The sequence below is a fragment of the Melanostigma gelatinosum genome (assembly GCF_949748355.1).
Source record: "Melanostigma gelatinosum genome assembly, chromosome: 8".
In the NCBI taxonomy this organism is placed as follows: domain Eukaryota; kingdom Metazoa; phylum Chordata; class Actinopteri; order Perciformes; family Zoarcidae; genus Melanostigma; species Melanostigma gelatinosum.
This window is the reverse complement of record NC_136641.1, coordinates 6,733,117-6,759,404: the sequence shown is the minus strand read 5'-3', so window position 1 is coordinate 6,759,404 and position 26,288 is coordinate 6,733,117. Positions and strand designations below refer to the sequence as shown.

At 42.3% G+C, this 26,288-nt stretch overlaps 2 protein-coding genes across 3 annotated transcripts in view; one reads left to right on the top strand and one right to left on the bottom strand.

Annotated features, from left to right (window-relative positions):
* The window catches only part of LOC306781429 (MICOS complex subunit mic25a-like), a 99,398-nt gene that overhangs the window by 17,931 nt on the left and 55,179 nt on the right, over nt 1-26,288 (bottom strand). For both annotated transcript variants that reach the window (XM_079274283.1, XM_079274284.1), the window contains one exon: nt 9,049-9,184. In XM_079274283.1, coding sequence (XP_079130409.1) covers nt 9,049-9,184 — 136 coding nt within the window. The remainder of the gene's footprint in view (nt 1-9,048; nt 9,185-26,288) is intronic.
* Nucleotides 11,877-20,217, top strand: LOC306781428 (uncharacterized protein). Its single transcript, XM_079274282.1, has 11 exons — nt 11,877-12,136; nt 13,530-13,618; nt 13,858-14,007; nt 14,294-14,427; nt 14,604-14,740; nt 14,899-14,992; nt 15,580-15,697; nt 15,949-16,172; nt 16,318-16,489; nt 16,601-16,728; nt 16,883-20,217. The coding sequence occupies exons 2-11, from the start codon at nt 13,531-13,533 to the stop codon at nt 17,198-17,200; spliced, it is 1,563 nt and encodes a 520-aa protein (XP_079130408.1). The 5' UTR covers nt 11,877-12,136; nt 13,530; the 3' UTR covers nt 17,201-20,217.

Below are 26,288 nucleotides of genomic sequence, written 5' to 3'. Positions count from 1 at the left end.
ACTTTTTCTTTTTCTTTCTAATGTAAAGTTTAGCCGGATTTTGAATGCGATTAGGGAGAAAAGTCTACCACTCTTGAGTAGAACTCCCTCTTAACACAGCACTTAATAAATCTGTTAAGTGGCATCTGACGGACAGCGGACATGACATGTCGTCAGTCAAAACTCCTCCGCTGTTCGTACCAGCCCCGGATGGCAATGACTGTCAACGGCTGAACAGTGCAACAAGCTAGATCATTAGCTAAGTACAAGGAGGGGGAATTAAAAGGTGTAAATGAATGCCTGACATGCAGGAGAGGGACAGTCAATCTTAATGCAGTGGGTACTTTTGGAGAATGGGTTAGAGTGCGATAGCTGACAAGTCTGACATCTCATCAGCAAGTCCTCCTACTCCCTATTGCATCTCGTTGAGGCTGTGAGGGACCGGGGAGTTCAGCAACTTGGACAGTTTACGGGAGCACACAGGGAAGGAGAGAGTACAAAACACAAGAGTAAATTTGTAATAAATCAATAAAACAGATAACACACATGCAATCCGGAGCAACAAAAACAACATTCAGCCTCATCTTCACTTGATATTCATTATTTATACGTGTCCTTAAAAAGGGACAGTTCACCCTAAAAATGTATTTTATGTTTTTCATCTTACCTGCAGCGCTATTTCTTGATCTAGATCAGGGGTCGTCAACGTTTTTCAGGCCAAGGACCCCCAAACTGATAGAAATGGAGCAGAGACCCCCGACTATATGACTCATTACTAAGATGGCGCCGTGTCAGCGGCTGCCTGTTGCAGCAGCTCCCCACTGTGTGTTTTAATTTTTAGTCTTTTTTCACTCTTTCCCCTCTACTTTTTTTTAAATTTTTCCTTAACGTTTGGTTCTTACGGTCAGACAACGGACTGTAACTTTTTGTCAATTTTCCCGTGGCTTTTCTTCCCGTTTGTAACGGAAAGCCACCAACAAACAATGTGTGGGTCCATTGTTTACTTCCGCGATCAGCTGTTTGCGCTGAGGAAACCGCGGCCGCTGCCCGGCGCCAGGCATGAGATCCCGGCGGAGCTACGGAGGAGGGCTCGGGGCTGCAGGTCGGGCGCTAAGCGGAGGAGGAAGTACAAACCTTCGGTACCGGCGATCATAACGGGGAACGTGAGGTCTTTGGCGAATAAGACGGACGAACTCTGCGCGCTGGTAAAGACTGAGAGGGACTTCCGTGAGTGCAGCGTCATGTGTTTCACGGAGACATGGCTGCACGCGGATTTTTCGGATCACAGTGCGTCGCTTCCCGGCTTCAGGACTGTTCGGGCGGACAGAAACGTTGTACAGAGCGGTAAGAAGAGAGGAGGCGGGATTGCAGTGTATGTGAACGAGAGGTGGTGCAATCCCGACCATGTGTGTGTGAAGGAACACTTCTGTAGCCCGGACATTGAACTGTTGGCCATGGGGATGCGTCCATATTATTTGCCGAGGGAGTTCACATCCGCCATTGTTGTGGCTGTGTACGTCCCCCCATCAGCTGACGCTGAGGCAGCAGTGGACACCATCCACTCCACTGTGTCTGGATTGCTGATTCAACATCCAGGTGCGTTTTTGACTGTTATGGGAGACTTTAATCACACCAATCTGGATAAAGCCCTGCCAACGTTCCACCAGTATGTTGACTGCCCCACTCGGAACAATAAAACTCTGGACCTTCTGTATGCTAATGCTAAGGATGCATACAGTGCCACTGCCCTTCCCCCCCTTGGCAGGTCCGATCACAACCTGATCCTGTTGACACCCAGGTATGTTCCTCTGGTGCAGAGGCTGCCTGTGACCACTAGGGCTGTGAGGAGGTGATCTCTGGAGGCTATCGACGCCCTGCAGGACTGCTTTGAGTCTACGGAATGGGATGTGCTTTGTGGACCACACGGGGAGGACCTCAACAGCATGACTGACTCTATTCACTGAATACATTTAATTCTGCTAACAGACCGCCATTCCATCCCGGACTGTACGCTGCTTTCCCAACAATAAACCTTGGATTACCAGTGACCTGAAAGTTCTTCTTAACAAGAAGAAGGCAGCTTTCAGGTCTGGGGACAGGGAGGAGGTCAGGACAGTCCAGCGTGACCTGAGGGTGAAGCTCAGGGAGTGGACACCACAGGGACACCTACAGGAGGAAGCTAGAGTCCAAACTCCAGCAGAACAACGTGAAGGAGGTGTGGTCAGGGATGAAGCAGATAACCGGCTTCAAGGTGGGAGGCAGACAACCAGGGGGCTCCCTGGTGAGGGCCAACGAGCTAAACTGTCACTTCAATAAGTTTAGCTCACAGCCCTCATCTGTCTCCTCCACACACCACACCTCCCAAACACCTCCCCCTCTGTCCCCCCTGGTGAGCTGCATGGACTCAGAGCCCTCATTCTAAGGGCTCTGCCACCACCAACACTATGACCCCCCTCCCCCCCCCTCTCTGTGACGACTGGCCAGGTGAGAAGACAGCTGGAGAGACTCCACCAAGGCAAGGCTGCTGGACCTGATAGCATCAGCCCCAGGGTCCTGAAGACCTGCGCCCTCCGGCTGTCTAATGTCCTGCAATTTGCATACCAGCCTCGTGTGGGGGTAGACGACGCCATCATCTACCTGCTGCAGCGAGCTCAGTCGCACCTGGATGGATCCGGTGGCTCTGTGAGAATCACTTTCTTTGATTTCTCCAGTGCATTTAACACCATCCAACCAGTGCTGCTGAGTGAGAAGCTGCGGGTGGTGGGGGTGAACGCGTCCACCGTCTCCTGGATCACTGACTACCTCACAGGCAGACCACAGTTTGTCCGACTGGGCCATATGCTGTCTGATACGGTGGTCAGTGATATTGGAGCCCCACAGGGAACTGTTCTGTCTCCCTTCCTGTTCACCTTGTACACCACTGACTTCCAGTACAACTCTGTGTCATGCCATCTGCAGAAGTTCTCTGATGACTCTGCAGTGGTCGGGTGTATGAGGGACGGACGGGAGGAGGATACAGGGCAGTAGTGGAGGACTTTGTGGAGTGGGCCGGTAGAAATCACCTGCGTCTGAACGTGGCCAAGACCAGAGAGATGGTGGTCGACTTCAGGAGGAAGACGACGGCTCCACAACCGCTGAGAGTTCTGGGAGAGGATGTGGACAGGGTGGAGGAGTACAAGTACCTGGATGTCTCCATCGACAGCAGACTGAACTGGAAGACCAACATCAACGCTGTGTACAAGAAGGGGAGGAGTCGACTCTTTTTCTTGAGGAAACTTCGATCCTTCAACGTGTGCAGCAATGCTGGAGATGTTCTATCAGTCTGTTGTGGCCAGTGCACTGTACTTCTCCTTAGTCTGCTGGGGGAGCAGCATTGGAGCCGGAGACACCAACAGACTTAACAAACTAGTTAAGAAGGCCGGCTCCATCATTGGCTGCAAACAAGACTATCTGGAAGAGGTGGTGGAGAGGAGGACACTGAAGAAACTATGATCCATATTGGATAACCCGGACCACCCTCTCCATCACCTCCTGCAGGGACAGTGGAGCACTTTCTCCAACAGACTGATCCAGCTCCGCTGTCACAAGGACAGATTCAGAAAAACATTCCTGCCCACTGCAATAAGACTTTATAATAAAACACCTCGGGCCAGATCGTCGTCCTTCACATGACTACAACGCTACACGGCTGTTGCTTGTTGTTGGTGATCCTGGCTCTACTGTCCAGGTTGTTTAGTTTAGTTTACTTGTTGCTCATTTTATTGAATTAATACCACTATATTCATGGTATATACTGTGCATTTCTATTTTATTCTAGCTTATTTTTTATTTTTTATTAATCTATTCCTTCAATTCAATATCTGCTCTGTTATTTTATTGTACTGTAGATATTGTGCATTCCATATGTTATATTTTACTCTGTAAATTGCTGCTGCTACAAACGAATTTCGTTTGTAAAGTTTACATCTATCTGTCTATCTAAATACATTGTATAAAATTGTGTTTTATATTAAACTGGGCCTAGTGCCGTATATAAACATACCTCTTTATTGTGCATTCAATACTAAGCTATTCAAATAATACACAGGTTCATAGATTGATGTTTTTATTTTAAACATGTGCAAAGTACAGTGAGGAGGGGGGCCGTGCCACTGCCATTTATAAAACACACCTCGTCAGCTGATACCAATGCCAATATCAACATTGTCTGTCAATTGCATGATAATCATGCATACAAGCTATTCAAAGAGACGTTTTTATTTTAAACATAAATGTAGAAACGAAAAATTAGTGATGGCCTATTAGTGCCACTAATCTGCGTTGACATTGGCGGGACCAGAGCGGGTCCTAATTCCATTGTCCCAAACTGAAGCAATCCACAGACAGAAGGGAAACAACAGGGAAGGGACAGTCAACAGCTGTTTCTACGTGCCTCCCCCAGCTGATTTTAGAGAATCGCTCATAAATTCAAAATATCTCCAGCCTCTGATAGCCCTACGTTCTTCTGTTAGGGCTCTGATTAATAAATGGAGGTCCATTCTTTGATTTTGGCCATGTTGAATAGTCGACCATTCAGGCTCACCCCTATTGAAAGCACATTCTTTCAAATCTCCTTTTCAGTCAACCTGCTGCTCCCCAGCACTTTTCTCTCTGGTTGCTTCAGTTTCTCTGCCTCTCTCGTCTGACAGGCAGCTTTTAACTTGAGGAGTAACTCCCTTGGTATTAGACATGTCTAAGCCAGACATGTCTGTACTCCACAGCAGGGCATCGGATATATATGCGTGAGTGTGTGTGTGTGTGTGTGCCTCAGTAGTTGGCCTTGCTGAAAGGGAAAATAACGTTTAAAGGTCCTGAGGTTTCAACTGTACAGCTGGCCAGATCCCGACCTCGCTGTAATTCCACATACATTATCCGTCTGTGTTTCGGAGATGCCGCTTGTAGCACTCACCTGTTTCCCGAAATCTCTTTTGCTGTTTTTACTCCCTGTGTATCCTTCACCTGCTCTGTCTCCTCTCCGCTCAGGCGTTTTCTCCATCCTTTCCAAATCTCTCTTTATCTCTCTCTGTCACTGTTTCTCTCTCTTCTCCCATTCTCTTCACTGGGAGCCGATCAGCATCAGAGCCAGGCTTTTCTCTGAGATTGGCACTAAATGACTGCAGAATCCTGCCGGGCATATAGTCAGTGTGTGCGTGTGTTCACATCTGAGAGTGCAGATAAATGCCTGGTAGAATCCCACCGAGCGTCTGGACGGTGTGTATGCGTTACATGTAGCTTTGCCCACGTCAGCCTCGGCCTCCCAGAGGACAATGACGAGAAGTCGTCTGCTCGGTCTCTGTGGGATCCTCCCCTCATTTGCCATCAGACACATGCATGTACACAAGTGTGCATAAAGACGGCAGCATAACGCAGCAGGAAGACGTCTGTGATATGCAGGCCTGTCCGCTGACCCGCTGTGACACTGATCAAAACACATCACAGTCGCTTCTGTCGAGTCGGCAAAGACTAAGCAAAACAAAAACTGGACCACATTTAGTCCCGATAATATCATCTCTCCCTTGTTTAAAAAGCTGAGGAATGAAGGGACATCATTTGTCTTGCTTTCTCCCTTCAGAAGCTTTCCATTTCATTCTTACTTTTTGATTAATTAAATAAGCAGTCGGCCAATTGAAGGGATTAACACTTAAATTCGTAATACAGATGACATCTTATAAATAGGTTGAAAACAGAAATGAAAACAGATTTTCCCCAGGCTCAAAGCGTACCGACTCTTTATGATGCACTCATTTAATATGCATTATAAAGAAGCACAATATATTTCCCCAAGGTTTGTTTGTTTTAATAAATGATAAAATGTAATAACTTTTTTTGCTGCACTTCTCTGTTATACGACACAGAAAGGAAACGTAAAAGGTGTGATGCTCTAAAAGTCATGTGCTGGATTCAAACTTAAGCACACAAGAAATGATTAAGCTCAGTGAACAACCTAAAAAATTCAAAAATTCAAAATTCAAAATGCTTTAGCTTTACTTCATAAAATATAGTGAGCCATACAAAAACTTTGCCTTGTGTACATCCCACCACAAAGTAGCTTTTGGGCATTTTATCTGTTGAAAATGGCAAAGAGGCACCTTCACGCAATACAAAGTCCATGGAGAGCGGTGAATTGTTTTCCCCTCCGGTGTGGGTGGGATTTAATTGCGCTCTCTTTTTGTTACCATTGTCAGATGTGACTTAGTTACAAGTAGTTTGTTAATGCTACCATAACTAGAAAGCTACAATTATATTTCTAATGTCCTGATATAATCATTTTCAATTATATTTTGAGGCCAACGCAAAATTGTGGCAATTCCATTTATATTTAATTTAAGTCTGCTGGCTCTACACGGTTATTTTGTTCAACATGATGAGTTGAACACACCACGGTGTCTCAGGCCGTAGCACATTAAGTAAGTTCACAATCTGCTCCGTAAAAAACCCCAACAAGTCATCAGTGATAACCAAATGGTGACAGCTTCTAAAGACGCATAATGGAAGAAGAACTTTATAAACTTTCAACTTGGGCGAAAGTCGGGGAGATGCCTCGGGGCTAATCAGCAGGAAAGACCTTGATGTGTAGGTTAAAGCAGACTGCAATGTAGAGCTATTCACATGCGCGCGCGCACACACACACACACACACACACACACACACACACACACACACACACACACACACACACACACACACACACACACACACACACACACACACACACACACACACACACTGTATGATCTGCTGTGCTCTTTTAAAGACGGCCTTCAAAGAGTCTTCACTTCACTCCTCGTTATCTCACACCAGCTAATATGATAAAGAAGATCTTACACACGCACAGGCGCGCTCACACACACACACACACACCGGACATTTGACATCTCAAGTGTAGAAATACAAGAAAACAAAAGTCGGCTTAGCTGTATGTATATAAAAGTGTGTTTGTGTCTGCATGGGTTTCATACAAGACGATGTTGAAAGCTACAGATGCGATTGAAAGTGCACACACGTATAGGCAGCCACACACACACACACACACACACACCAGCACAAGAGCGGAGGAATCAAGTTTCAGCGAGCTGATTATCACATGCTATATTACTGTATGCCAGGGGGAAGCCTCAGTGCCCCTGAGCAACGCAGGTGGAGATGTGAGCAGAGAGCACCATGAGGCAGAGGAATACGTTGTCCGCGTGCATGATTAGCAGCTACGCCTTCAAACGCTTCTACTGTACAAACTTTTGGAAGGGCGAGCTTCCAGTACTCTGCCTCCAACTTCCCCTCGCGCACATTTGTCTCTCTAACCTTCTGTGAATTTATAACTTAAAACTGCTGCAGTAATGCACATACTCGAGGAGAGGAGCTCGTCTTTGCTTTTGAATAATACAGCAGTAGATCCAATTGAGGAATGTGGAATGCTGAAAGCGAAAGTACAAAGGCTAAACTTTTCTGAGTGCATGCGTAAGCAGTGTTTTTAACTTAGTTTTAAACAAAAACAAAAAACTAAAAAGTGACAAAGAGGGGAAAAAAAGGCCAGATTTCTTGACTCAGATGGATGAAGACATACCTACATCACCTTAATTAATACTGCGTCAGAGAACGACATGAGACCCAGATCACTTTAGGAAAAGTAAAAAGTCTGAAAGCAAAATGAGCAGGAAGCTAAACACAGAGTATAAAACATATGTTAGGTTTCAATCTATTTTCCAAACTTATTGGACATTAAATACAAAGCATCAGCTCTTCAGAATCCATATTTTCAACTTGTCGGATAACCTCCTACTTTCTGTCAGTTTTAAGACTCCATATATCAGTCTCCAATAACTCACACAGCTTAATGTAACAACACAGAATAAGTGTAATGTCTGCCTGGAAATAGCTCCATGTCATTGTGTTGCGCTATTTACAAGGTGAAACAGCAAAACAACACTGCAGAGTTTAAATCTCACTTTGCAGCTAAAATGGATTACATCATCAGCATCATATAAATATTTGCTTTGATGAGGGACACGGGTTAATAGTTGAGTTTTCTGACTTAAAAAATGCAAAAGTCTAACACACATGAACATAAAAATAAGCCTTGGGGTTATTCAAACACAGCTACAGTCTACAGTGCAAGATTTCTGTTAAACTGCTAGAATTCTAATGATGAGACTGCAGACATCATCGCTGCGTCTGACTGGACAACCCCGTCTGGTTTACTTGACATTAGGTGAACCGCTTTCAGGAATTCAAATCTTTCTTCAATTCCGGCAGTGTTTCAGTTTCTTCGTATTCAGAGAATATCGAAATGAATGTTGTCAGGGAAAATGTCAAGTTTTACTGCTTGTGTTTTCCCGATGACAACCTGCCTTTTTTGTTTTCTCCTTTCTCACTTACTTTAAATGATTGCCTGTAAACCACCTAAAATTAGAACTGAAAGGGTGAAGGCTGCGGTGACGAGCTGAACTGCTACTGAGGATTTATGTCACAGCAAGCCGAACTGTGTTTGCCTTTGAAACGGTGTAATTTTCAGCATAAGTAGGAAAACAAGTTTGGTAGCGCCGAAGAACTTGGATTTCATACTTTTATCAGACGCTCACTCTGAAAGCCGTTTCTAATGACAAGATTTTTCTCTGTGTTAAAACCTAAAGTGACCACTCAAACTCCGATCAATCAGATTTTTTGGGGGGTCTTTAAACCCCTCCCGCCGGAATAATCATGAGAACTTGAGAAAAATGGAATTTCTTTCTTTTACATCAGACAGTGTGCTGCTCTGAAAATATCATCTCTCTCCATGGAAAACTTCAAAAGACACTACTCAGACTGGATTGTTATGTCCCCCCTGCTTCTTTGAAGGGCCATGTGAAGTACAATTTAATAAAATATTATCAGCATTATTATAATAACTATGTTTTCATTCTTTTTGGTTTGAAAGTTGCTGTTGAGATGGCTTTAGAAAGCGATCCTCATAATTAAGGTATGATCTAGGATTGACACAATTGTTGTATTGACCCTTATATTCCAAAATCCTATCGATTTGAAAGAAGCTCTCACCTTCTTTGCAGCGTTGATACACCGCATGTATTCTTTGGCCAGGTCTGAACACCTGAGGGTCTGGTCTCTGTTGTCCCTGTAGCAAGATAAGATCTGAGCCTGCAGGCCAAGACACACCGGGTCAGTATTGCGAGACCTGCAAAACACACAAACACAGAAGGATGGAATTATTGAGGTGAAAAAACAACAACAAAAGGAACGTTCGATCCCCTTTTTCTCACTGAAAAAAACTAGAATCACTTTAAAATGGATGAAACCAAACAACTGATGAGGATCAACATCTAAAGCCTGAACATCGGACCAGATGCCTCACATCCACTCTTTGTGAATGTACTGTAGATCAGGGTTTACGACATCACAGGGCTTTGTTCAGGATTTTTATTGGTTGCAACAAAAAACTGAGTTCTTTAAGTGAGAAAAAAAAAAACGATGACAGCATTTAGTGCAACGTGCACATCAGCTCTTCGGAGAAAGAGGGAATGTGAAAAAAGGATGGAAACAAAAGTCTATTTAAAGGCTGTAATCTATGTTGTTTTATGGAACAATGGATCAGATGCATGCAGAAGAAACTCTGTCATGGTGTTTCCAAAAAACTTTTGCGAACCGACTTTAACGGCCTGCTCGGTAAGAGCCGACAGACGAAGTCAGCGACTAGCTGGTGAGCGCAGTGGAGCATTTAGAAGACAAGGAGCCAGATATCTGCCTCAGTCGTTGCTGGAGACCAATGAGAGTCCAAAGTGGCGACCAGAGTTTAAAAAGGCGAGTTCATCTTAAACATGCATACATTCCTCAGGTGACAACAACTCTAGATGGATGATGATGTTGTGCCGTAACTGTTGGATGTGTAAATTAGCAACTGTTTCCTAACAAGTTTGCCATACTGTCTTAAAAGGAGGCGATATGTCAGTGTTGCGTTCACGGCCCGTTTCCACTGCACTCGAGTGGGCCAACAATGACTATTTTAGATGAATCAAACTAAAACAAATGATCTTGTGCTTAAAAGCATTGCTAATTCGTTAAGCCAAGAAGTATGTTTGATTACAAAGAGCCTTGATTCACCGATTTGATGCTAATCCAGAGTATATTCCAGTTTCCCATTTCCTATTGGGATACTTTGTAAATATGGTGGGTATGTATGTGGTTTTATCCTAACAGAACAATACATATATTTTTTCCCCCTTCCACATAAATACCCAAGTACAAATTTGAGAATGGCCACTGAAATGTGCATTAATAGCTGACTTTAAAAGATCTGTGTGGCTGGTCCAGTTCACAGCTTCCTCTGACTTCATGCTTGTCTTAAGGCCACAGCTCAACAAAATAAGAAATTATTAAAAAAGAAGACCAAAAAGAAAAGAAAACAAACACACAAGGATAGGTCTGACCAATTGAGGCAAGACAAAGATGAAAAACAATTAACAGCATCATCCACTGCAACCTGTTTAACAACCTATGGTGTGTTTCGTACGTGCCTCGTCCCAAATCGTGCAATTAGCGCCAAATCGCTCTTAATTGTGTGGGTAGGATCATCCTGATCAAATACAGCAGGAAAGTGTGCTCTGAGCGACTGAATGCGCCGTGCTTAATTTGATATGTGGGCTGTGTTATAATTGGTCTTTGGCTGTCTATCTGTGCGATTGTTAACTATGACAGGCTCGCTGCCTGAGTGCCTCGCTGTAATGGATTCTGACTGATTGAAGCAGAGACAAGCGAGTTAAGCACGCCTACGCAGGTATAGGAAGGGACGCGCACAAACGTACACACACACACACACACACACACACACACACACACACACACACACACACACACACACACACACACACACACACACACACTTGTAGTACACAGTAAACATGAAAGTGCCACAAACTTGCGGGCACACACACACCTCCCTACACGCCGACACGTCGATCCCCTCTGCGCTGTGCGTACGCACCCTCTCTGTGAGGAGCATTTAACACCAGATTTAATTGAAGCCATATTAAAGGGTCTTTTTGGCTTTGATTCATGAAGGAGAGCTGACCCCCGCGTTTCAATTACAGCGTATCCGTATCCACATGGGCGCTCACACACACTTTATCATCGGTATCATGGATGCAGAGACTGAGTTTCTCTGGGCATGGGTGATGGAGGTTAAAGAGGAAAATGAACAGAGATGGATAGAAAAACATATAAAGGAAGGACGGGAGATAAAACGGAGAAAGGGAAGGAATGAAGCGGTTTTTTGGGGCTCTCTCACAAGACCCATTTTAAAAAGATGACAACCTCCAATGGTGTATCTTGCCTTTTTAAATCGGCCTTTTCCCACTTTTATTCTCTTTCTTCTCTCCAACTCAAGTCTCCTTTCTTACGCCTCCCACTCGCCCAGCCCCCCTCCTTTTCTCTCTCTCGCGTCGCATTAACAACACAGTGAGGACGACCACAAAGCTCGCCATCTTTATCTCTCTCGCCGTTTGAGGCCGCCGAAGATAAGGAACTCTCCTTTAATTTGAAAAAAATGGGCTCCATCAGGAGAGCCAAAGCCTCCTGATAGCGCTGCGTGGTTTATTAAAAGGCGCTTGAAGCAGAAAATTGGCTCAGCTCTGTCCACATGCTACACCAAATTGAAGGTGAGGTCTTAAATCAACAATATTAACTGAGCCGCTTACAAAAATAAATATAGAGAAAGAAAGGTGGAGGGGGGGGGGGTTTTAGCTGGAATGGGCAGCAAAGCAGCGTCCCTGACAGCCCGTCCAGCCACGTATGGGGTTGTTTTTAATGTGCGTACGTGCTGCGAAAGCATTTTAATGGGTGTGTGCACAGGAAAAACGGGAGAGTAATTTTTCCGGAGTTACAATTATTTTCCACTGAAGGAGTCATATTTAATCATTTTGGAGTGTAATTACTTCCAGTAGCCAGTAGAGTGTGAGTAAATATTCAGAATAAAATCTATTGGAGTAAAACAGCGTGACCACGCCCACAACGGTTCCTTAAGTTTCGTTTCTGCCGCCATGACACCTCTCGCTACACTGGAATGAGCTGACGTTTTATGGAACGGAAGGGCTGAAGTGAGGAACAGAAGACGGCATTTGAAATAACATGTCAGGTAAGGTCATTCGTTTTGGTTAACTTCATGTGTGTAAGGTACATTGTGTAGCAACATTGCAGCTAACCTAACGTTACTTCACTATTTGCATTGTCAGATATGAGCCGTAGCTTCTGATTGTTCGCGTTAGCAGATGCTAACGGTAGCTTCTAACGTTTTCACATAACTTAGTCACAGTCAAACGTTAGCTTCTAACGCATTAACATCAATTCGCAAAATATTTGGTGGTTTATGGACATATTAACGTCGACACACCTGGATTAAAGTCTCAATAAAGTAGTATTAGCTATCATCAGTAGCCAGCGGACTTCACTGAGCAGGTGCATGTGTGTTTTATTCTGTGTAGAGGGGCTGTCTTTTGCTGCAGTTAGTTGGTGCAACAGGTACATTTTACTGTGAAAATGGCTATGTAGAATTTGCAGTTTGTTGGCGTCAACACGTGTATTTTACTCAGAAAGGAGCTGTTAACGACCGTTTTAAGCTGCATTTGTTGGCGCTAACCTGTGTATTTTACTCTGAAAAGAGCTGTTAAAAACCGTTTTAAACGGACTGTTTCTAGCTGCGTTTGTGGGCGCTAACACGTGTATTTTACTCTGAAAAGAGCTGTTAACGACTGTTTTAAGCAACTGTTTCCGGCTGCGTTTGTTTGCGCTAACACGTGTATTTGACTCTGAAAAGAGCTGTTAACGACTGTTTTAAGCAACTGTTTCCGGCTGCGTTTGTTTGCGCTAACACGTGTATTTGACTCTGAAAAGAGCTGTTAATGACTGTTGGACTGTTTCTAGCTGCGTTTGTTGCCGCCAACACGTGTATTTGACTCTGAAAAGAGCTGTGTTGATGGACTGTGTTTCGCTGCAGTTCATCAGCACCCTGGTCGATGCAACATGTGTGTTATACTTTGAAAAAATGCACTTCACTCTGTTGACTGCTAAAACTAGCTGGGCTTGACATTGGCACGGGCCACTCGCGAAGTGCGGGTAGAATTCCGCAGCATAAGCTGATTGATCTGTTGCACTGTGGCATGCTAGAGACGGCCAAGTCGGAGACAACCAGGTGAAGTAGACATTGTTCAAGATGAGACAACTGGTTACATTTCTGATGATGTGTTCACGCCAAACGCAGTAGATTACATACAAAGTCTATGCACAGCCACTATGAGACTGGAGTGACGCGAATTGGCGATTCAAGCGAATGAACAGGTCCCTTTAGTACAGCGTAATAAAGACGTGCTTAAAATGTCCCTCGTTTTTATAATGAAATAGTTTACCCTTGTGGAGACCTACTATTAGTCCATGCATCATGTCTTTCTAATGTTGGCTTACTGTGGTATTACTAATGTTGGCAGTCAGCTGTTTCTGATAATGAAACTAATTTAATTGTTTTTGTCATGAAGGATGCAAGCTGTAAGAGTGAAGTACAGAGATCGTCAGAAGTACATTTGTTATGAGGGGCAACTAACCTTCAAATCATTTTTGGATTGTGGTGAGTGAAAAATATTGCACACACTAACCTGTGGAACAATACACTTGGGATGTCACTCTATGTTTTGCATACCTGAAAGTCTTTTCCCTGGAATAGCAAAGGTCTGCATGGAACACTGTCAGTTTTGGGATTACAATGTTCAAGTGAAGATGGCCTTCTGATTGCTGTCTGTTATGTTTTTCTGCAAATACACAACCGATTCATCACTAAGCTTGTCCCTTGGTATTTTGTCTTCACAGTTGCCAAGAAATTTGACCTTCCAACCTTGGACTTAAAAGTCTATGATGAATCAAAGACCGAAGTTGATGAGGAGGTGTTTGAGTTTCTACTAAAGAAACAAGACATTGGTGTGCTGGAGATTTGTCTACCCCAAGACCCAAATCTTGAGGGTTAGTTACTTATTAGCTTATAACTTCATATTTATCTGTACGGCTTGGTCAATCTAACATGTTTTGAATATGCAAGACAATTTAATATATCTGAGTTGGGGTTTTTTAAAATCTTATTTAGATATTTTGAAATCATCTCTGCTCACCCTTTCCACAATTTCTGGAACTGTTGTGGGCATGATACAATGTGAAATATTTGCATTCCTCTAATAATGGATGTGTGCACTTATATTGTCTTATAGTCACATTGTTAATCACATTAGTTCAATGTTAATATGATTTCTAGATTCTTTGAGCTCCCCTTCATGCTCCTCCTTTGCAAGCTTCAGTGGAGACAATGAGAGGGACTCGGACGACACCACTATATTGCAGCATAGTCCTGCTACAAGACAAAGAGATGAGGGAAGTCATCTAGCTCAGGTAAGCTCTGCAGTTTCCCTTGCATCCTTTCTGAAGGTTTAAAAAAAATGCCAAGGTTGAATGGTAAATGGCTGAATAACTGAAGTTGTAAAATTGTGGCCATTCTGTTTGATAATACTTGATGTCATTATTGTTTTAAACGTTTCATTGTGTTCATTTTTGTTCTTCCCACTTAGATGATTGAAGACATCCTGAAGAACAAACCTGGAGGAGAGAGGATCATGAATGAGTATGCCCGAACAAAAAGCCTAACGGATGCCAGAAGACGTGATATGGTCAAGATATTGGTCGCACATATGACAAGTGAACATGGGTATGTTGTCATGTTGTTATTATTACATACCTGCACTCCTAATACACATGTGTGTCTTGAATTGACACAGTACAACACCCCTCTTTTAGCAGGTGGAATTTACACATCAATACTTTTGATTGGAGCACATATAGTAAAGTCTGTGTGTTTGTGTGTAGGACAAGTCCTTCAAGGCGCGTTAAAGAGGACTACGCAAGGGGCATCACTACCTTGTACCCATACCTGGCCGATCCTAGGAGCAAGTTAGGCTATGTAAGTACATTAAAACGTCTAACTTATTTACTTTTCACTTGCTTGGAATGTAAATATTTCAACTGCTGTTTTACAGATGGGTAGTGTTTTTATTTCAAATAAAGATCTGTAAACATTACTGCATGGCAACAAGGGCTGTCACTTTTTGAACATTTGTTTGAATGTAATTAACATTCAAACTCTAATGACTCATTTGAATAAAAAATGTACAGTCTATATCCACAGCTGACTGTTTAACGTAGTTTACTTTGTCACCCAACAGAGGGCGCTCTAACGTATTGCGTGTCATTTCATATTTGTTCGAGTGTTATTTTTGGAAAAGGTGACAGCCCTAATGGCCACCATCTCTGCCTTCCCCGTAAGTTGAACTCTGGCGGTGTTAAAGCTCAGTTTACTTTCGCACCGCAAGGGTTAGCCCATTAACAAGACACAACACTAACCGTGTAATACAATAACCTCTGTTTTTCAAAATAACTGTCATTAGAAAGAAAGGCCTCATCACAATACTAGGAAATATGATAGTTTTTGGGGAAAGATTAAACTATTTCAACTTGTTCAATCAAACTGAATAACCCTTTTTACTTTAGGAGCATTATTACAATGCAGAAGATGGGAGTGGGTATCTGGCATGGAGACTGAAATTTGTTCAGAAGGAAGCATCGGAGGGAAAAAAGAAGACCTGCAGTCAGTCACAAACACTAACTGGTATGTGTGAAGTCTAATTCATAATGCATGATGAGGGAATAATCATATAATGTATATATATATATATATATATATATATATATATATATATATATATATATATATATATATATATATCCTATTTTTCTTCTGGAGACGTAAGTGCCTGCATGGCCATCCTTGCAGAGTTTTCCAAGCCTTATTTCTTATATCTTAGGACATAATATCATATACTAACCCAGTAATTGATAAAAGTGCCACCACTATTACAGGTGGTCCAAAAGCAGAAAGAGACTCATTCAGAGTGGAAAACGGGCTAACCACAGAAAGCCTGTGCTGCGAGGCCATTGCGCTTATGAAGCATACAGCTGATGAAGCAACTGTGAAGGAGAAGATGAAGCAGACCTTTACCTATCGCCAAGACATGGTTCATGACCCAGTGAAGTCCTCTGAACTATTCACAGCGTTTCCAAGATTCCTGGACATGGCAGGACTGGTATGTGAACGTTCTACTGCCACTGTCATGACAATATTATTTCTGTTCTACAATAGCCTGGGTAGGGTTGTAAGATCTGTCATGACCATGGTGCTACACCATAATGTTTACTGTTCTGTTTTGACCAATTCTATCTTGTCTGCAGATTGACCAAGACTTTGGTCTGATGTTTGGGGATGCTGCTACTACAAAGTTCCTGGAGAGATGGCCTACTATCTACAAACAGAAAGTCCTCGAACAAAGCCGTGGCCTCACACAGACAGCCGATCTTCAAGACCTGGTTCAAAATGCTGAATGCACAACAGACGTGGAAAATGGTATGCTAAAAGTTAAGGATCATAGTTATGGAAGAGAGAATAGTTTTTGAATGAAAAATGGATTGACTGTTCGCTTGTAGTAAATGCTTGTTTATGAATTTTTACTTCCAGGATGGGACAGTGACATGTCATCCATTTTGGTTCTTGTCCACCTTCTACCACCATCACCACATGGCCGCAAGAGACCAGGAAAACTCTCAGCCAGACAAGCCAGTGACCGTCTTGTGAAATTCATTAAGGTGAGGTTACAGTTCAATTAAACTGGAAAATCGTCACTGTTCTGTCCCCTTTTCTAAACCTTTCAATCCTCTTTTTAAGATTATGGTCAATTAAGACATTTCCTTAAACTGACTAATTTTATAGCTGACTAATTCATTATTTTTTCTGTCACAGACTGGGATGAGCATCCAGGGGCATCTGGACGGCATCGTGGAAAGCCTTCAACCATACCTGCTAGCTGTGGGGACCCAGAAGAGTCTGATTCACAAATACTTCATTGTGATTGACAAGCATGCAATACCTTGTAAGTCACCAGACACACTTGCCTGTTTTGATGAGCTTTTCAAAGCTCATTTTGTCTTTGGTACTTCGTACAACCAGGATCTGGTAAATGTGTACAACTTCTTGCAAACCACGATCTTTGAAATCGATGTTGATACCACTAAGGTGAATCCAAGGGTTGCAGAGTTGAGGGCTCGGATGCTGCATTGAGTTGATACGAAGATGTTTTGTTTTATTTGCAAAATCCCCCAGGCAAACACCAATTCCCTGACAAAACACTTGAAGTTGATCCACGGACTTTGTTCAGGAAAGACCCTTCGTCTTAAATGTGGTCAGGCTGGTTGTTCACTAGTTTATGGCACTTTTTCTGGGTTTCGAAAGCATCTAAATAAAGCACATGAACCTTGTTCTGATCCTGGTGAAGGCCCATCTACATCTGAAGATTTAGCAGCAAGTAATTTTGATGACTTGCCAGCAAGAAGTTCACCTTCTGACTCAGTCCTTCTCAAAAGGAGTCTTGTAGACAGCTGCGCTGCAACAGTAGCCGAACTTAAAGTGGCAGGCGTAAGTGAAACAACTGTTAACTCTTTGGTAATTTCGATGGAAGAGATTGTTGACGATATCCATAATCAAGCAAAAGAATCTGTGAAGAAGTGTCTATCTTTACAGGAGCCTATCAAAAGCGACATTGAGAGCAAAATTGATCAGTGTTTCGAAAAAATGGAAAATCCCTATGGTGTATTAAATTCTGAGAGTAAAAGAAGGCAGTATTTTACAGAGAAGTGGGGAAGGGTAGACTTAGTTGAATATGTTCTTGGTACAAGATTTGATACCCTACGCAATCGCACCACTGGAACTTATGATCAGGTTGTTGTCACTGATAAATTAGTTTACATCCCTATTTTGAAAACTTTACAATTTATTTATCAACATCCTAACATAAAAGAGATGATGCAGACTTCAAGTTCAGGAGAAAATCTTCATGACTTGTGCGATGGAGATCTTTTCAAGAGTCATGATCTATTTTCAAAACAGAAGCATGCCATTCTGATTCAGCTTTTTTATGATGATTTTGAAACTGCAAATCCTTTAGGCTCAAAACGGGGAATACATAAATTAGGTGCACTCTATTTCACCTTGCGGAATTTTTCTCCCAAGTACAACTCAAATCTGCTTAATATTCATTTGGTCGCTTTATTTCATGCCCAAGATGTTAAAACATATGGCTTTTCTAAAATACTTGATCCACTTATGCAGGATATTAAAATACTTGAGAAGGATGGAATTCGGGTCCCCTTGTATGATCAGCCAGTGTATGGAACTATTGTCCAAGTTACAGGTGACAACCTTGGTCTTCACAGTTTGTTTGGTTTTGTTGAATCATTCAGTGCCAGATATTGTTGCCGCTTCTGTCTTGCTGAGAAAGAAGACTTTCAGACTGAGTTTAATGAAGATTCACCCAAGATAGTTTTGCGAACTCGCGCACTTCATGCGGAACATTGCCAAATGATGGAGACAAATCCCACTCTTCCCTATGTGATGGGCGTTAAACGTTCTTGCATTCTAAATTCCTTGCAATATTTCAATACATGTGAAAACTTCTCTGTCGATATTATGCACGATATCTTGGAGGGAGTGGCACAATATGAAATGAAACTTCTATTACTGCACTTGAAAGATAAGTACACAACATTAAAAGAAATAGACTGTAGAATTAGGAGTTTTAACTATGGCTATATGGAGCAAAACAACAAACCTCCTACAGTTAAGTTAAGGGAGGACTCAAATGACTTGGGGTTGAATGCAATCCAATCCTGGTGTTTACTTCGCAATCTACCACTTATCTTTGGAGACTTGGTTTGTCCAAATGATCAACACTGGTATTTGCTACTGCTTTTGCTTCAAATTGTAAACATTGTATTTTCACCAAAGTTATCAAAGGGTATTACTATTTTTTTGAAACACTTAATCGTGGAACACCACAGGTTGTTCAAGCATTTGTTTCCAAACAAAAGGCTGCTACCAAAACATCATTTTATGGTGCATTACCCTATGTGTATTCTTAAAATTGGACCACTTTTGCATAGTTGGTGCATGCGCTATGAAGCAAAGCATCATTTCTTTAAGAAACAATTAAAAAGCTTCAAAAATATCACTAAAACTTTGGCCAAGAAACACCAAAATCAAATAGCATACAGGTGGCAGACATTTGATCCCAATGAAGTGATAATTGGTCCAGGTAATATGGTAGCTTTAAATGTGCTAGACTGGGGCTATGAGATAGCTGAGACTATTCAGGTACCAATTGACACCAAGGTTTTAAATATTAGATGGGCCAAACACCATGGAAATATGTATCGGACGGGTTTAGTCGTTTGTCTGAAGGTTCATTGTGAGATGCCAGTTTTTCACAAAATCCACCATGTAGTTCTGAAAGATGAGAGGTTATTGTTTGTTACATTTGCCCTGCAAACAGTGTGTCTTGATGAGCATTTTAATGCATATAAAGTTGTGTGCACAAAAGACGGACCTCATGTAGTTGATGTGAAAGAGATTTTCTGTTATAAAGCATTTGATGTACAAATGTCATACAGGTGTGATGATGCAAGTTTGTTTATTGTGCCATACTGTTTCCTATGATGTCATAGTGAAAAGGCCAAAGTGTTCCAAAGGTCCAAAATGTATTCTGTAAAATATGTATGGATACATTGCACATTTGTAATACAAAATAATAAATTGTGCTTTGGTAAATACTGATATCTGATTTATTTAACTTGTTGGGTTTAATGATAACCTTCCAGAGTAAGTTCTCTCAGGTTTTAATCATAATTTAGTTCTCTATGGAGTGTAATTTAGTTCTATATGGAGTGGAATATAGTTCTATATGGAGTGGAATATAGTTCTATATGGAGTGGAATGTAGTTCTATATGGAGTGGAATATAGTTCTATATGGAGTGGAATGTAGTTCTATATGGAGTGGAATGTAGTTCTATGTGGAGTGGAATGTAGTTCTATATGGAGTGGAATGTAGTTCTATGTGGAGTGGAATGTAGTTCTATGTGGAGTGGAATAGTTCTAAGTTGAGTAAAATGGCAGTAGAGTTGTTTTCATTTTATGCTACATAGAGTAAATTATCATCATCTAGAGTTAAATACAAACACTGAATAGAGTAAAAAATACTCTGAATCATTAACTCTGAGGCAAGAGTAGATTTTACTCTATATAGACTGGGACCAAATGTTGTATTTTATTGAGTAAAATTTTATTCAATTTGAGTAAAATTTACTCCGACAAATTTACTGTGTGGGAGCAAACATTTTTTGGGGACAGTTCTCCACGCATCTGTGAGCGGTAAAAATGACAAAACATAAACAGTAAGATTAGTTGCTTAATTAATGGTGCTGGCCCATTATTTTTAATCTCCGGCGGGCGGAGGCGTACGGAACACAGAGGCCTCAGATTTCTGGACCACGCCGACCAGCTTACCAGGACAAAAGAGAGGGAGCGACATGAAAGGGGAGGAATTGGAAAATGGAAAAGACACAAAAAAACAACACCAACTACAAAAGCCTCTGGCGAAAGCTTGGAGTCTGATAAGGAAGATGCCTTTATCGCCTCTAAACCATGCATCTCTCAGAGTTAGACTGATGCTTCTTTTTGTGCTCTCCTTAATGGCTTTGGCTTTACATATGAGGCATTGTTTGTCCTACATGCCGTTTTACTTCTGTCCTGTCAACTACAAAGTATTGGTATCTGTGCTGCGTTTCAGGCAACAAATTAGTAAAATCGTGTTCACATCTCATGGGAAGCAGCGCCCGAGGAGGAAAAATAAAGAGAATCCAATATTGTGACTGACTTGAAGGCTACAAAAAAAAACTCCTGTGAAAGTCTGCACATCGTGTTTGTGTGTCGGCACATTGTGCATATGTTGTATTTGTTTTGACACGGTATGAATATAGTGTCTCCTCGACTTTTTTTACAGTGCCTGGCTGTGCATTCCAATGACAACAACTGCGTCTTTCAATGTGTGTTTAAACATTAGAGGTGGAACAAAAAAAAATGTTGCACAAAACTCCCTAATAGCAGTACAGACGATTCCCCGAGTGGATCTCAAATAGCCGACTACCTGCCTCATTCTGGCTGCTACTTTTCTGTGTAGTGCAAAAGTCAGATTTTCTGGGGAGAAAGGGCAATTATGTTATTAACACAACTTTTGAACTCTCATAGTTTGCTTCGTCTTACGACGGAAATCTGATGATGAACTGCAATCCAATTGAATTAAAACCCAAGTTTCATCAACCAATCCCGACCAGGGCGCTATGCGCTGTCACATCTTTAATCTCCAAATGTTCAGGAAACAATATTTCTGCATCATGACAAATTTAGAACATTTATCAACACTGGTGCAGTGCCTGTTTTTGGCGTGGCTGTTTGGAGCATGTGCCGATTCCTTGGCTCTCGTTATTGCTGCTAGCGGCTCTGTCGAGAAACCGCTCATCGTCTCCAGGGGGAAGTGGAGTTTGGTTGTAACGAGAGTATATCCAGACCTGTAAAGCCCCACTGAGGATGACATGCACGACTCAGTCCACAGAGCCCCTAAGCCCCACCCCCCCACACAGAGCACCATCGCTTGTTTATTCAAAGTTCATTGATGTTGACGTGTCCAAATTGCACCATATTTGACTCTGCACGTCCTTGGCAATCCCCAGCAATACACCCGCCAAGCGTGATGTAGATCAGTTGAACGCTGTGATTGTTGAAGAAATGCCGCAGGATGCCTGCCCAAGCGCAAGTCTTTTAATACGCAAGTGTTTTAAATAGGAAGGTTTTAGCGCAAACGCATGTGTTTAGGAAGGACTGAGGATAAATGAGACTCGGATTATACAGCACGAGTTGCGTGATCCCAAGTATTATTTAAAGAACTGAAGGTGACACAAGGTGAGCAACTTAATGCACAAATGTTCATTTTGGGGTTTAATGTCCGATTGGACCACAGTTTTCTGCTCAGATGAATCTTAGCGGCTCGGTTTCGTGCAGAAAGTTTCATCATGAAAATTTCTCGAGTCCTTCAGTCGTGAGGTTTAAGTTCAAGTTTGCCATTCCAACAACACAAAATACAGCTGAATAACATATTCTTTCATTACTAGCATAATACAGATTTAAATATTTCTTTAAATCAGAAACAAATCAAGGTTATGGGTGCACAAAAATCTGAGAGCAATGAAAAAGAGAGCGGTTTGTAAGAAATGTCAGTTCATCTCAAATTTTTTCTGCATACCGACTTTCTCCAAGAAGTATAAGTCCTGCAAGAAATGTCTTCATATCAGGTAGTGGACGTTTATCAGGCCAGGCATCTACATCATGCTCATGTCCCCAACCATTAAACCTCAGCATGTTGCCTGTCTTTCTCTGCCTTCTGTTGCTGGAGTCTAGCGGTTCTCTTCGCCTTGAAAAACTTGAGCCTACACTGCTGTCAGGATCAACATCAGATATTCTGTTAAACACTCTGCTCTCTATCTCCCCTTACAACTCTTGTGAAGTCCGTGTCTAAGCCAGTTTGTCAAGGAGGTTGTTGTTGCTGTTGTTGCTGCTGTCGCTCGGGCTTTGAAGATAGAGATACTGGATTCCATGATTGGAAGTGTACGTGAAAAACTCAGGCCGACGCATTTTTTGATCCAAGATCAATGCAAAAAACCAATCTAGTTCAACATTTCAGGAGCTCCGCTTATTTGGCTTTTTTCCCCCAGGAGTTTGATAAGGCGATTGAAACCACGAATGTCTGTACAGTAAATATGAAGCTGGAGCCAGTAAGGGATTAGTTTAGCTTAGCATAAAGACTGGAAGTAAGGGGAAACAGCTAGCCTGGTTCCGTTCAAAGCCTACAAGCACCTTTAAATCATACAAATTCATTACTTTATCTAAAGCTTTTCCGTTAGCTTGAATCCAGCTCACGTAAATGTACATATTTAGCATCGTTTATTGCAACTTTCCACTAATTTGCTTAAATTTGGATAGGTCCCATATGATGAGAAAATGTTTAATTCCTGGTAAAGAGGGAAAGCTTTGAATAGAGAACGAGAGACTGTGAGCAAAACAGGTCTATCCTTGTCTATTGAGGCAAGAAATGGCATTTGACGTGTCGAAGGGTCAGAACTCCTAAACAGACTGCTTTGCCATTACCAGCTTGATTAATAATGGTGCGTCGGTGAAGTAAAGAGAAAAAGAGAGATGATAGCAAGGGAGAAGGAGGGCAGGAGAGGTGAAGAGGAAAACAGCTAGACAGACAGAGTTGCCTCTTATCTCTTGCTTGTATGCACCTGCACCCCGACAGCTTTTCAATTGACTGAGGACACACATCCTCTTCGCCCCTATCTTGTATCTCCACACTCCTTCACTCATACTCTCCCATCCCTCCATTCCTATCACAGCCGGGTGGAGAGGCTCCTGTCTATGCTAGTACTCAAGACTTCACTGTGTCTCTCGTAAACATTGGAGTGGATGTAGGGTACTTCCGTTCTCCCAATGCCTCGCACTTTTGTCACTCCTTTTGCAGTTTCTTTTAATTATCTCTAATGAACTTGCATCGTTGCTACGACTTGAACTTGAATTACGGTCGTCATATACGTACAGGTGCACGTACAGGTACGAACATTTCCATTCCCTTAAAGTGGGTTTCTGTAAAGAGTTCGTCTTTGGTGTTTTGCTGCTCAGAAACGGTGTTAATGGGTTAACAGACGGACACATTGTGTAACAAACACTGTACAGTATCTCAGGGTTTTCTATCCTATAGGCCCCCATGTAACGATATTAACTATATTTATTTCTTAACGTCAATAAGTTTGGCACGTCATATTCAGGAAATAATTAAAACAGTCATAACATGTCCGAAATTATATGTATGTGATGAATACTTTGCAATGACAGCTGTGAATCAAAGCAGGGTGTGAATACATTTGGAGGCGCTTCATTTTACCATCGGAGTGCATGTGGTAAGCTGCTTTAACACACTCTCTCTCTCTTTCCATCCGAAACAAGCTGCTTTTTACTGTTCCCCTCAAACAGTTGAAAGTTGAATGGCATGAAATGTACACTTTTGAAATTCACCTGGGTCTAAATACAGCGAGCCTCACACACCATATTGTTGGTTTGGTTTTCTCTCGTACAGCACAACAACAATAACCAAGTAGTCTACCTTTCAACTTGGACTCCGCTTCTCAATGTTTCCAGCCTTATCGCCGAGTGATCTCCGTCGGCTGGTATCATCCGACACAGGCTGGGAGGATCTGACAAAGGCCCGGCTGTTAAGGCTAATTCGACTACGTCTGTAAGAGACAGCTGGCCTTGTTAAAATGCCTTGGAAACGGACCTGAGCGGACTAAAAAGACAAAGACCCCATGTCTCTTTCGCTCTATCTGTAATCACGCTAGGCAAAAGCCTGTCAAGTTAGCAAATGCAAAAGTTTCTTTGCTAAGTGGTCATCAGGTATGCGATGCAATCTAAATGTCGGCCAGTTCCAGAACGGCCGGCTGCAAGAGTCCACTGCTAATGGTGCACCCCTAACCCGTTTGGTTCGGTTAAAAGTGAACTCAAGTCCATTCGACCTATTGATACGGTTTGTTCGGGCCGAACCCTGGTGCTGACCAACAACCGAACCAAGACCGCTTGAGAAAGGAGGGTCTAGGTATGCTTCCAAGCGGACTCTGGTGCGGTTCATTTGTGGTCTGAAAGCACGCAAACCAACTGCAGGAGTCTATGATAGCAGATATGTGATTTAAAGAGTTACCTGTCAGTCTGTATGACTTAATGTTCATTTGGCTCATATGTAAAAGTCAGTGTGGTCCAGAACTATGCAACAATTCTTTCCCTTGGTCCGGACTAAATGACCCCAAGTACAGGTGTGAAAACATGATTTTTGTTTGTGGCTGCAGACCATTAGAGGTGTACATGTGAAGCCCCCACTAGTCATGCTAAGTAGCTGAGCTGAACTATTGCAATGTCACTGAAGTCACATTTCCAATCAAATCACTGACCTGGCAGAACAAGGCACACCTGTTGTCTTAAATAGCTGAATTGCACTAAAAGCCTTAGTGACGCTTTTTAAAGCGCTTTGACGCTTCTCCTCCAACCTCGTTTTGACTTTGGAACGCCAAATGAGGACCCAGTGACCAAAGCTGTTTTTTTACCTCTAAGAGAGAGCTCAAAGGAATCAAAAGCTAAGTATGCCTTTATAACTTTTCTCTTGCTGGATTTGACGTTTCTCAAAATTGGTATTTCATTGTATCTGCACCACTTGTTGGTCATGCGATTGTATGGCATCATTTTGGCAAAGCAAATTGTGTCATTCACTCCCATAAACAAGGGAGAGCAAGAGAATGAAAGGAAAGTTATTGAGTCTCTCTCTGTCTAAACAAACACACACACTGGACTGTGACACACTGGTCCCCTCCGGAGTGCTTGCAGCCAAAGCCCCCCTTTTGGCACCAAGGTTTAAGCTGTGGATTAACATATCACACACACACGCACACACAAATGTCGGCACGTATACACACACTCTCTTCCTCAGGCCACAGAAGGGGGAATGGAGTCACGCACATCATATTTTACAGTAGCTTTCTTCTACAGCGCTGCACTGAGAGCAACATAAATCCAGAGTCCGTCTGAAGTTTCCCACAGATTATTCAACATTTATAGCAGCGGAAAATGTCAGAACATGGGATTGGCTGTTGCTTTCAAATACACGATGAATGATTCCAAGTGTCTTTCAATGTCCAGTGTCTTCCTCTCTATTACGAAGGCTATATCAGGCTCTCTGCATTACGCAATTTCATTCATTCAAGATGACTCTCAGACTCAAGGCAAGGCAAGTTTATTTGTATAGCCCATTCAACAACAAGGTAATTCAAAGTGCTTCACATAAAACCATTAAAAGCGTCAAAACATAAGGCAAAAGAAAAGGAGATTTAAAAACAATTAAAGAAACAGTGTAAGAAATAAAATTCAGTAGTAAAAAGTAAAGGAGATTTAAAACATACATTGAAACAATAATTGATGTCTCCCTGAGACATTACGCTGCACGCAATCAACCATACACTGCCGCAATTCTGCAATTACTCGCACACAAACCACGTCTGGAAAAGATCTCTTCCGATCTGCGTTTTATAGTGTACGCCTTGCACGAACTCGGTCCCAGAGGAAATGGCGACATATTGTGCAGTCCTTTTAAAACCATTAAAAGCATCAAAACATAAGGCAAAAGAAAAGGAGATTTAACAGCAATTAAGAACAGTGTAAGAAATA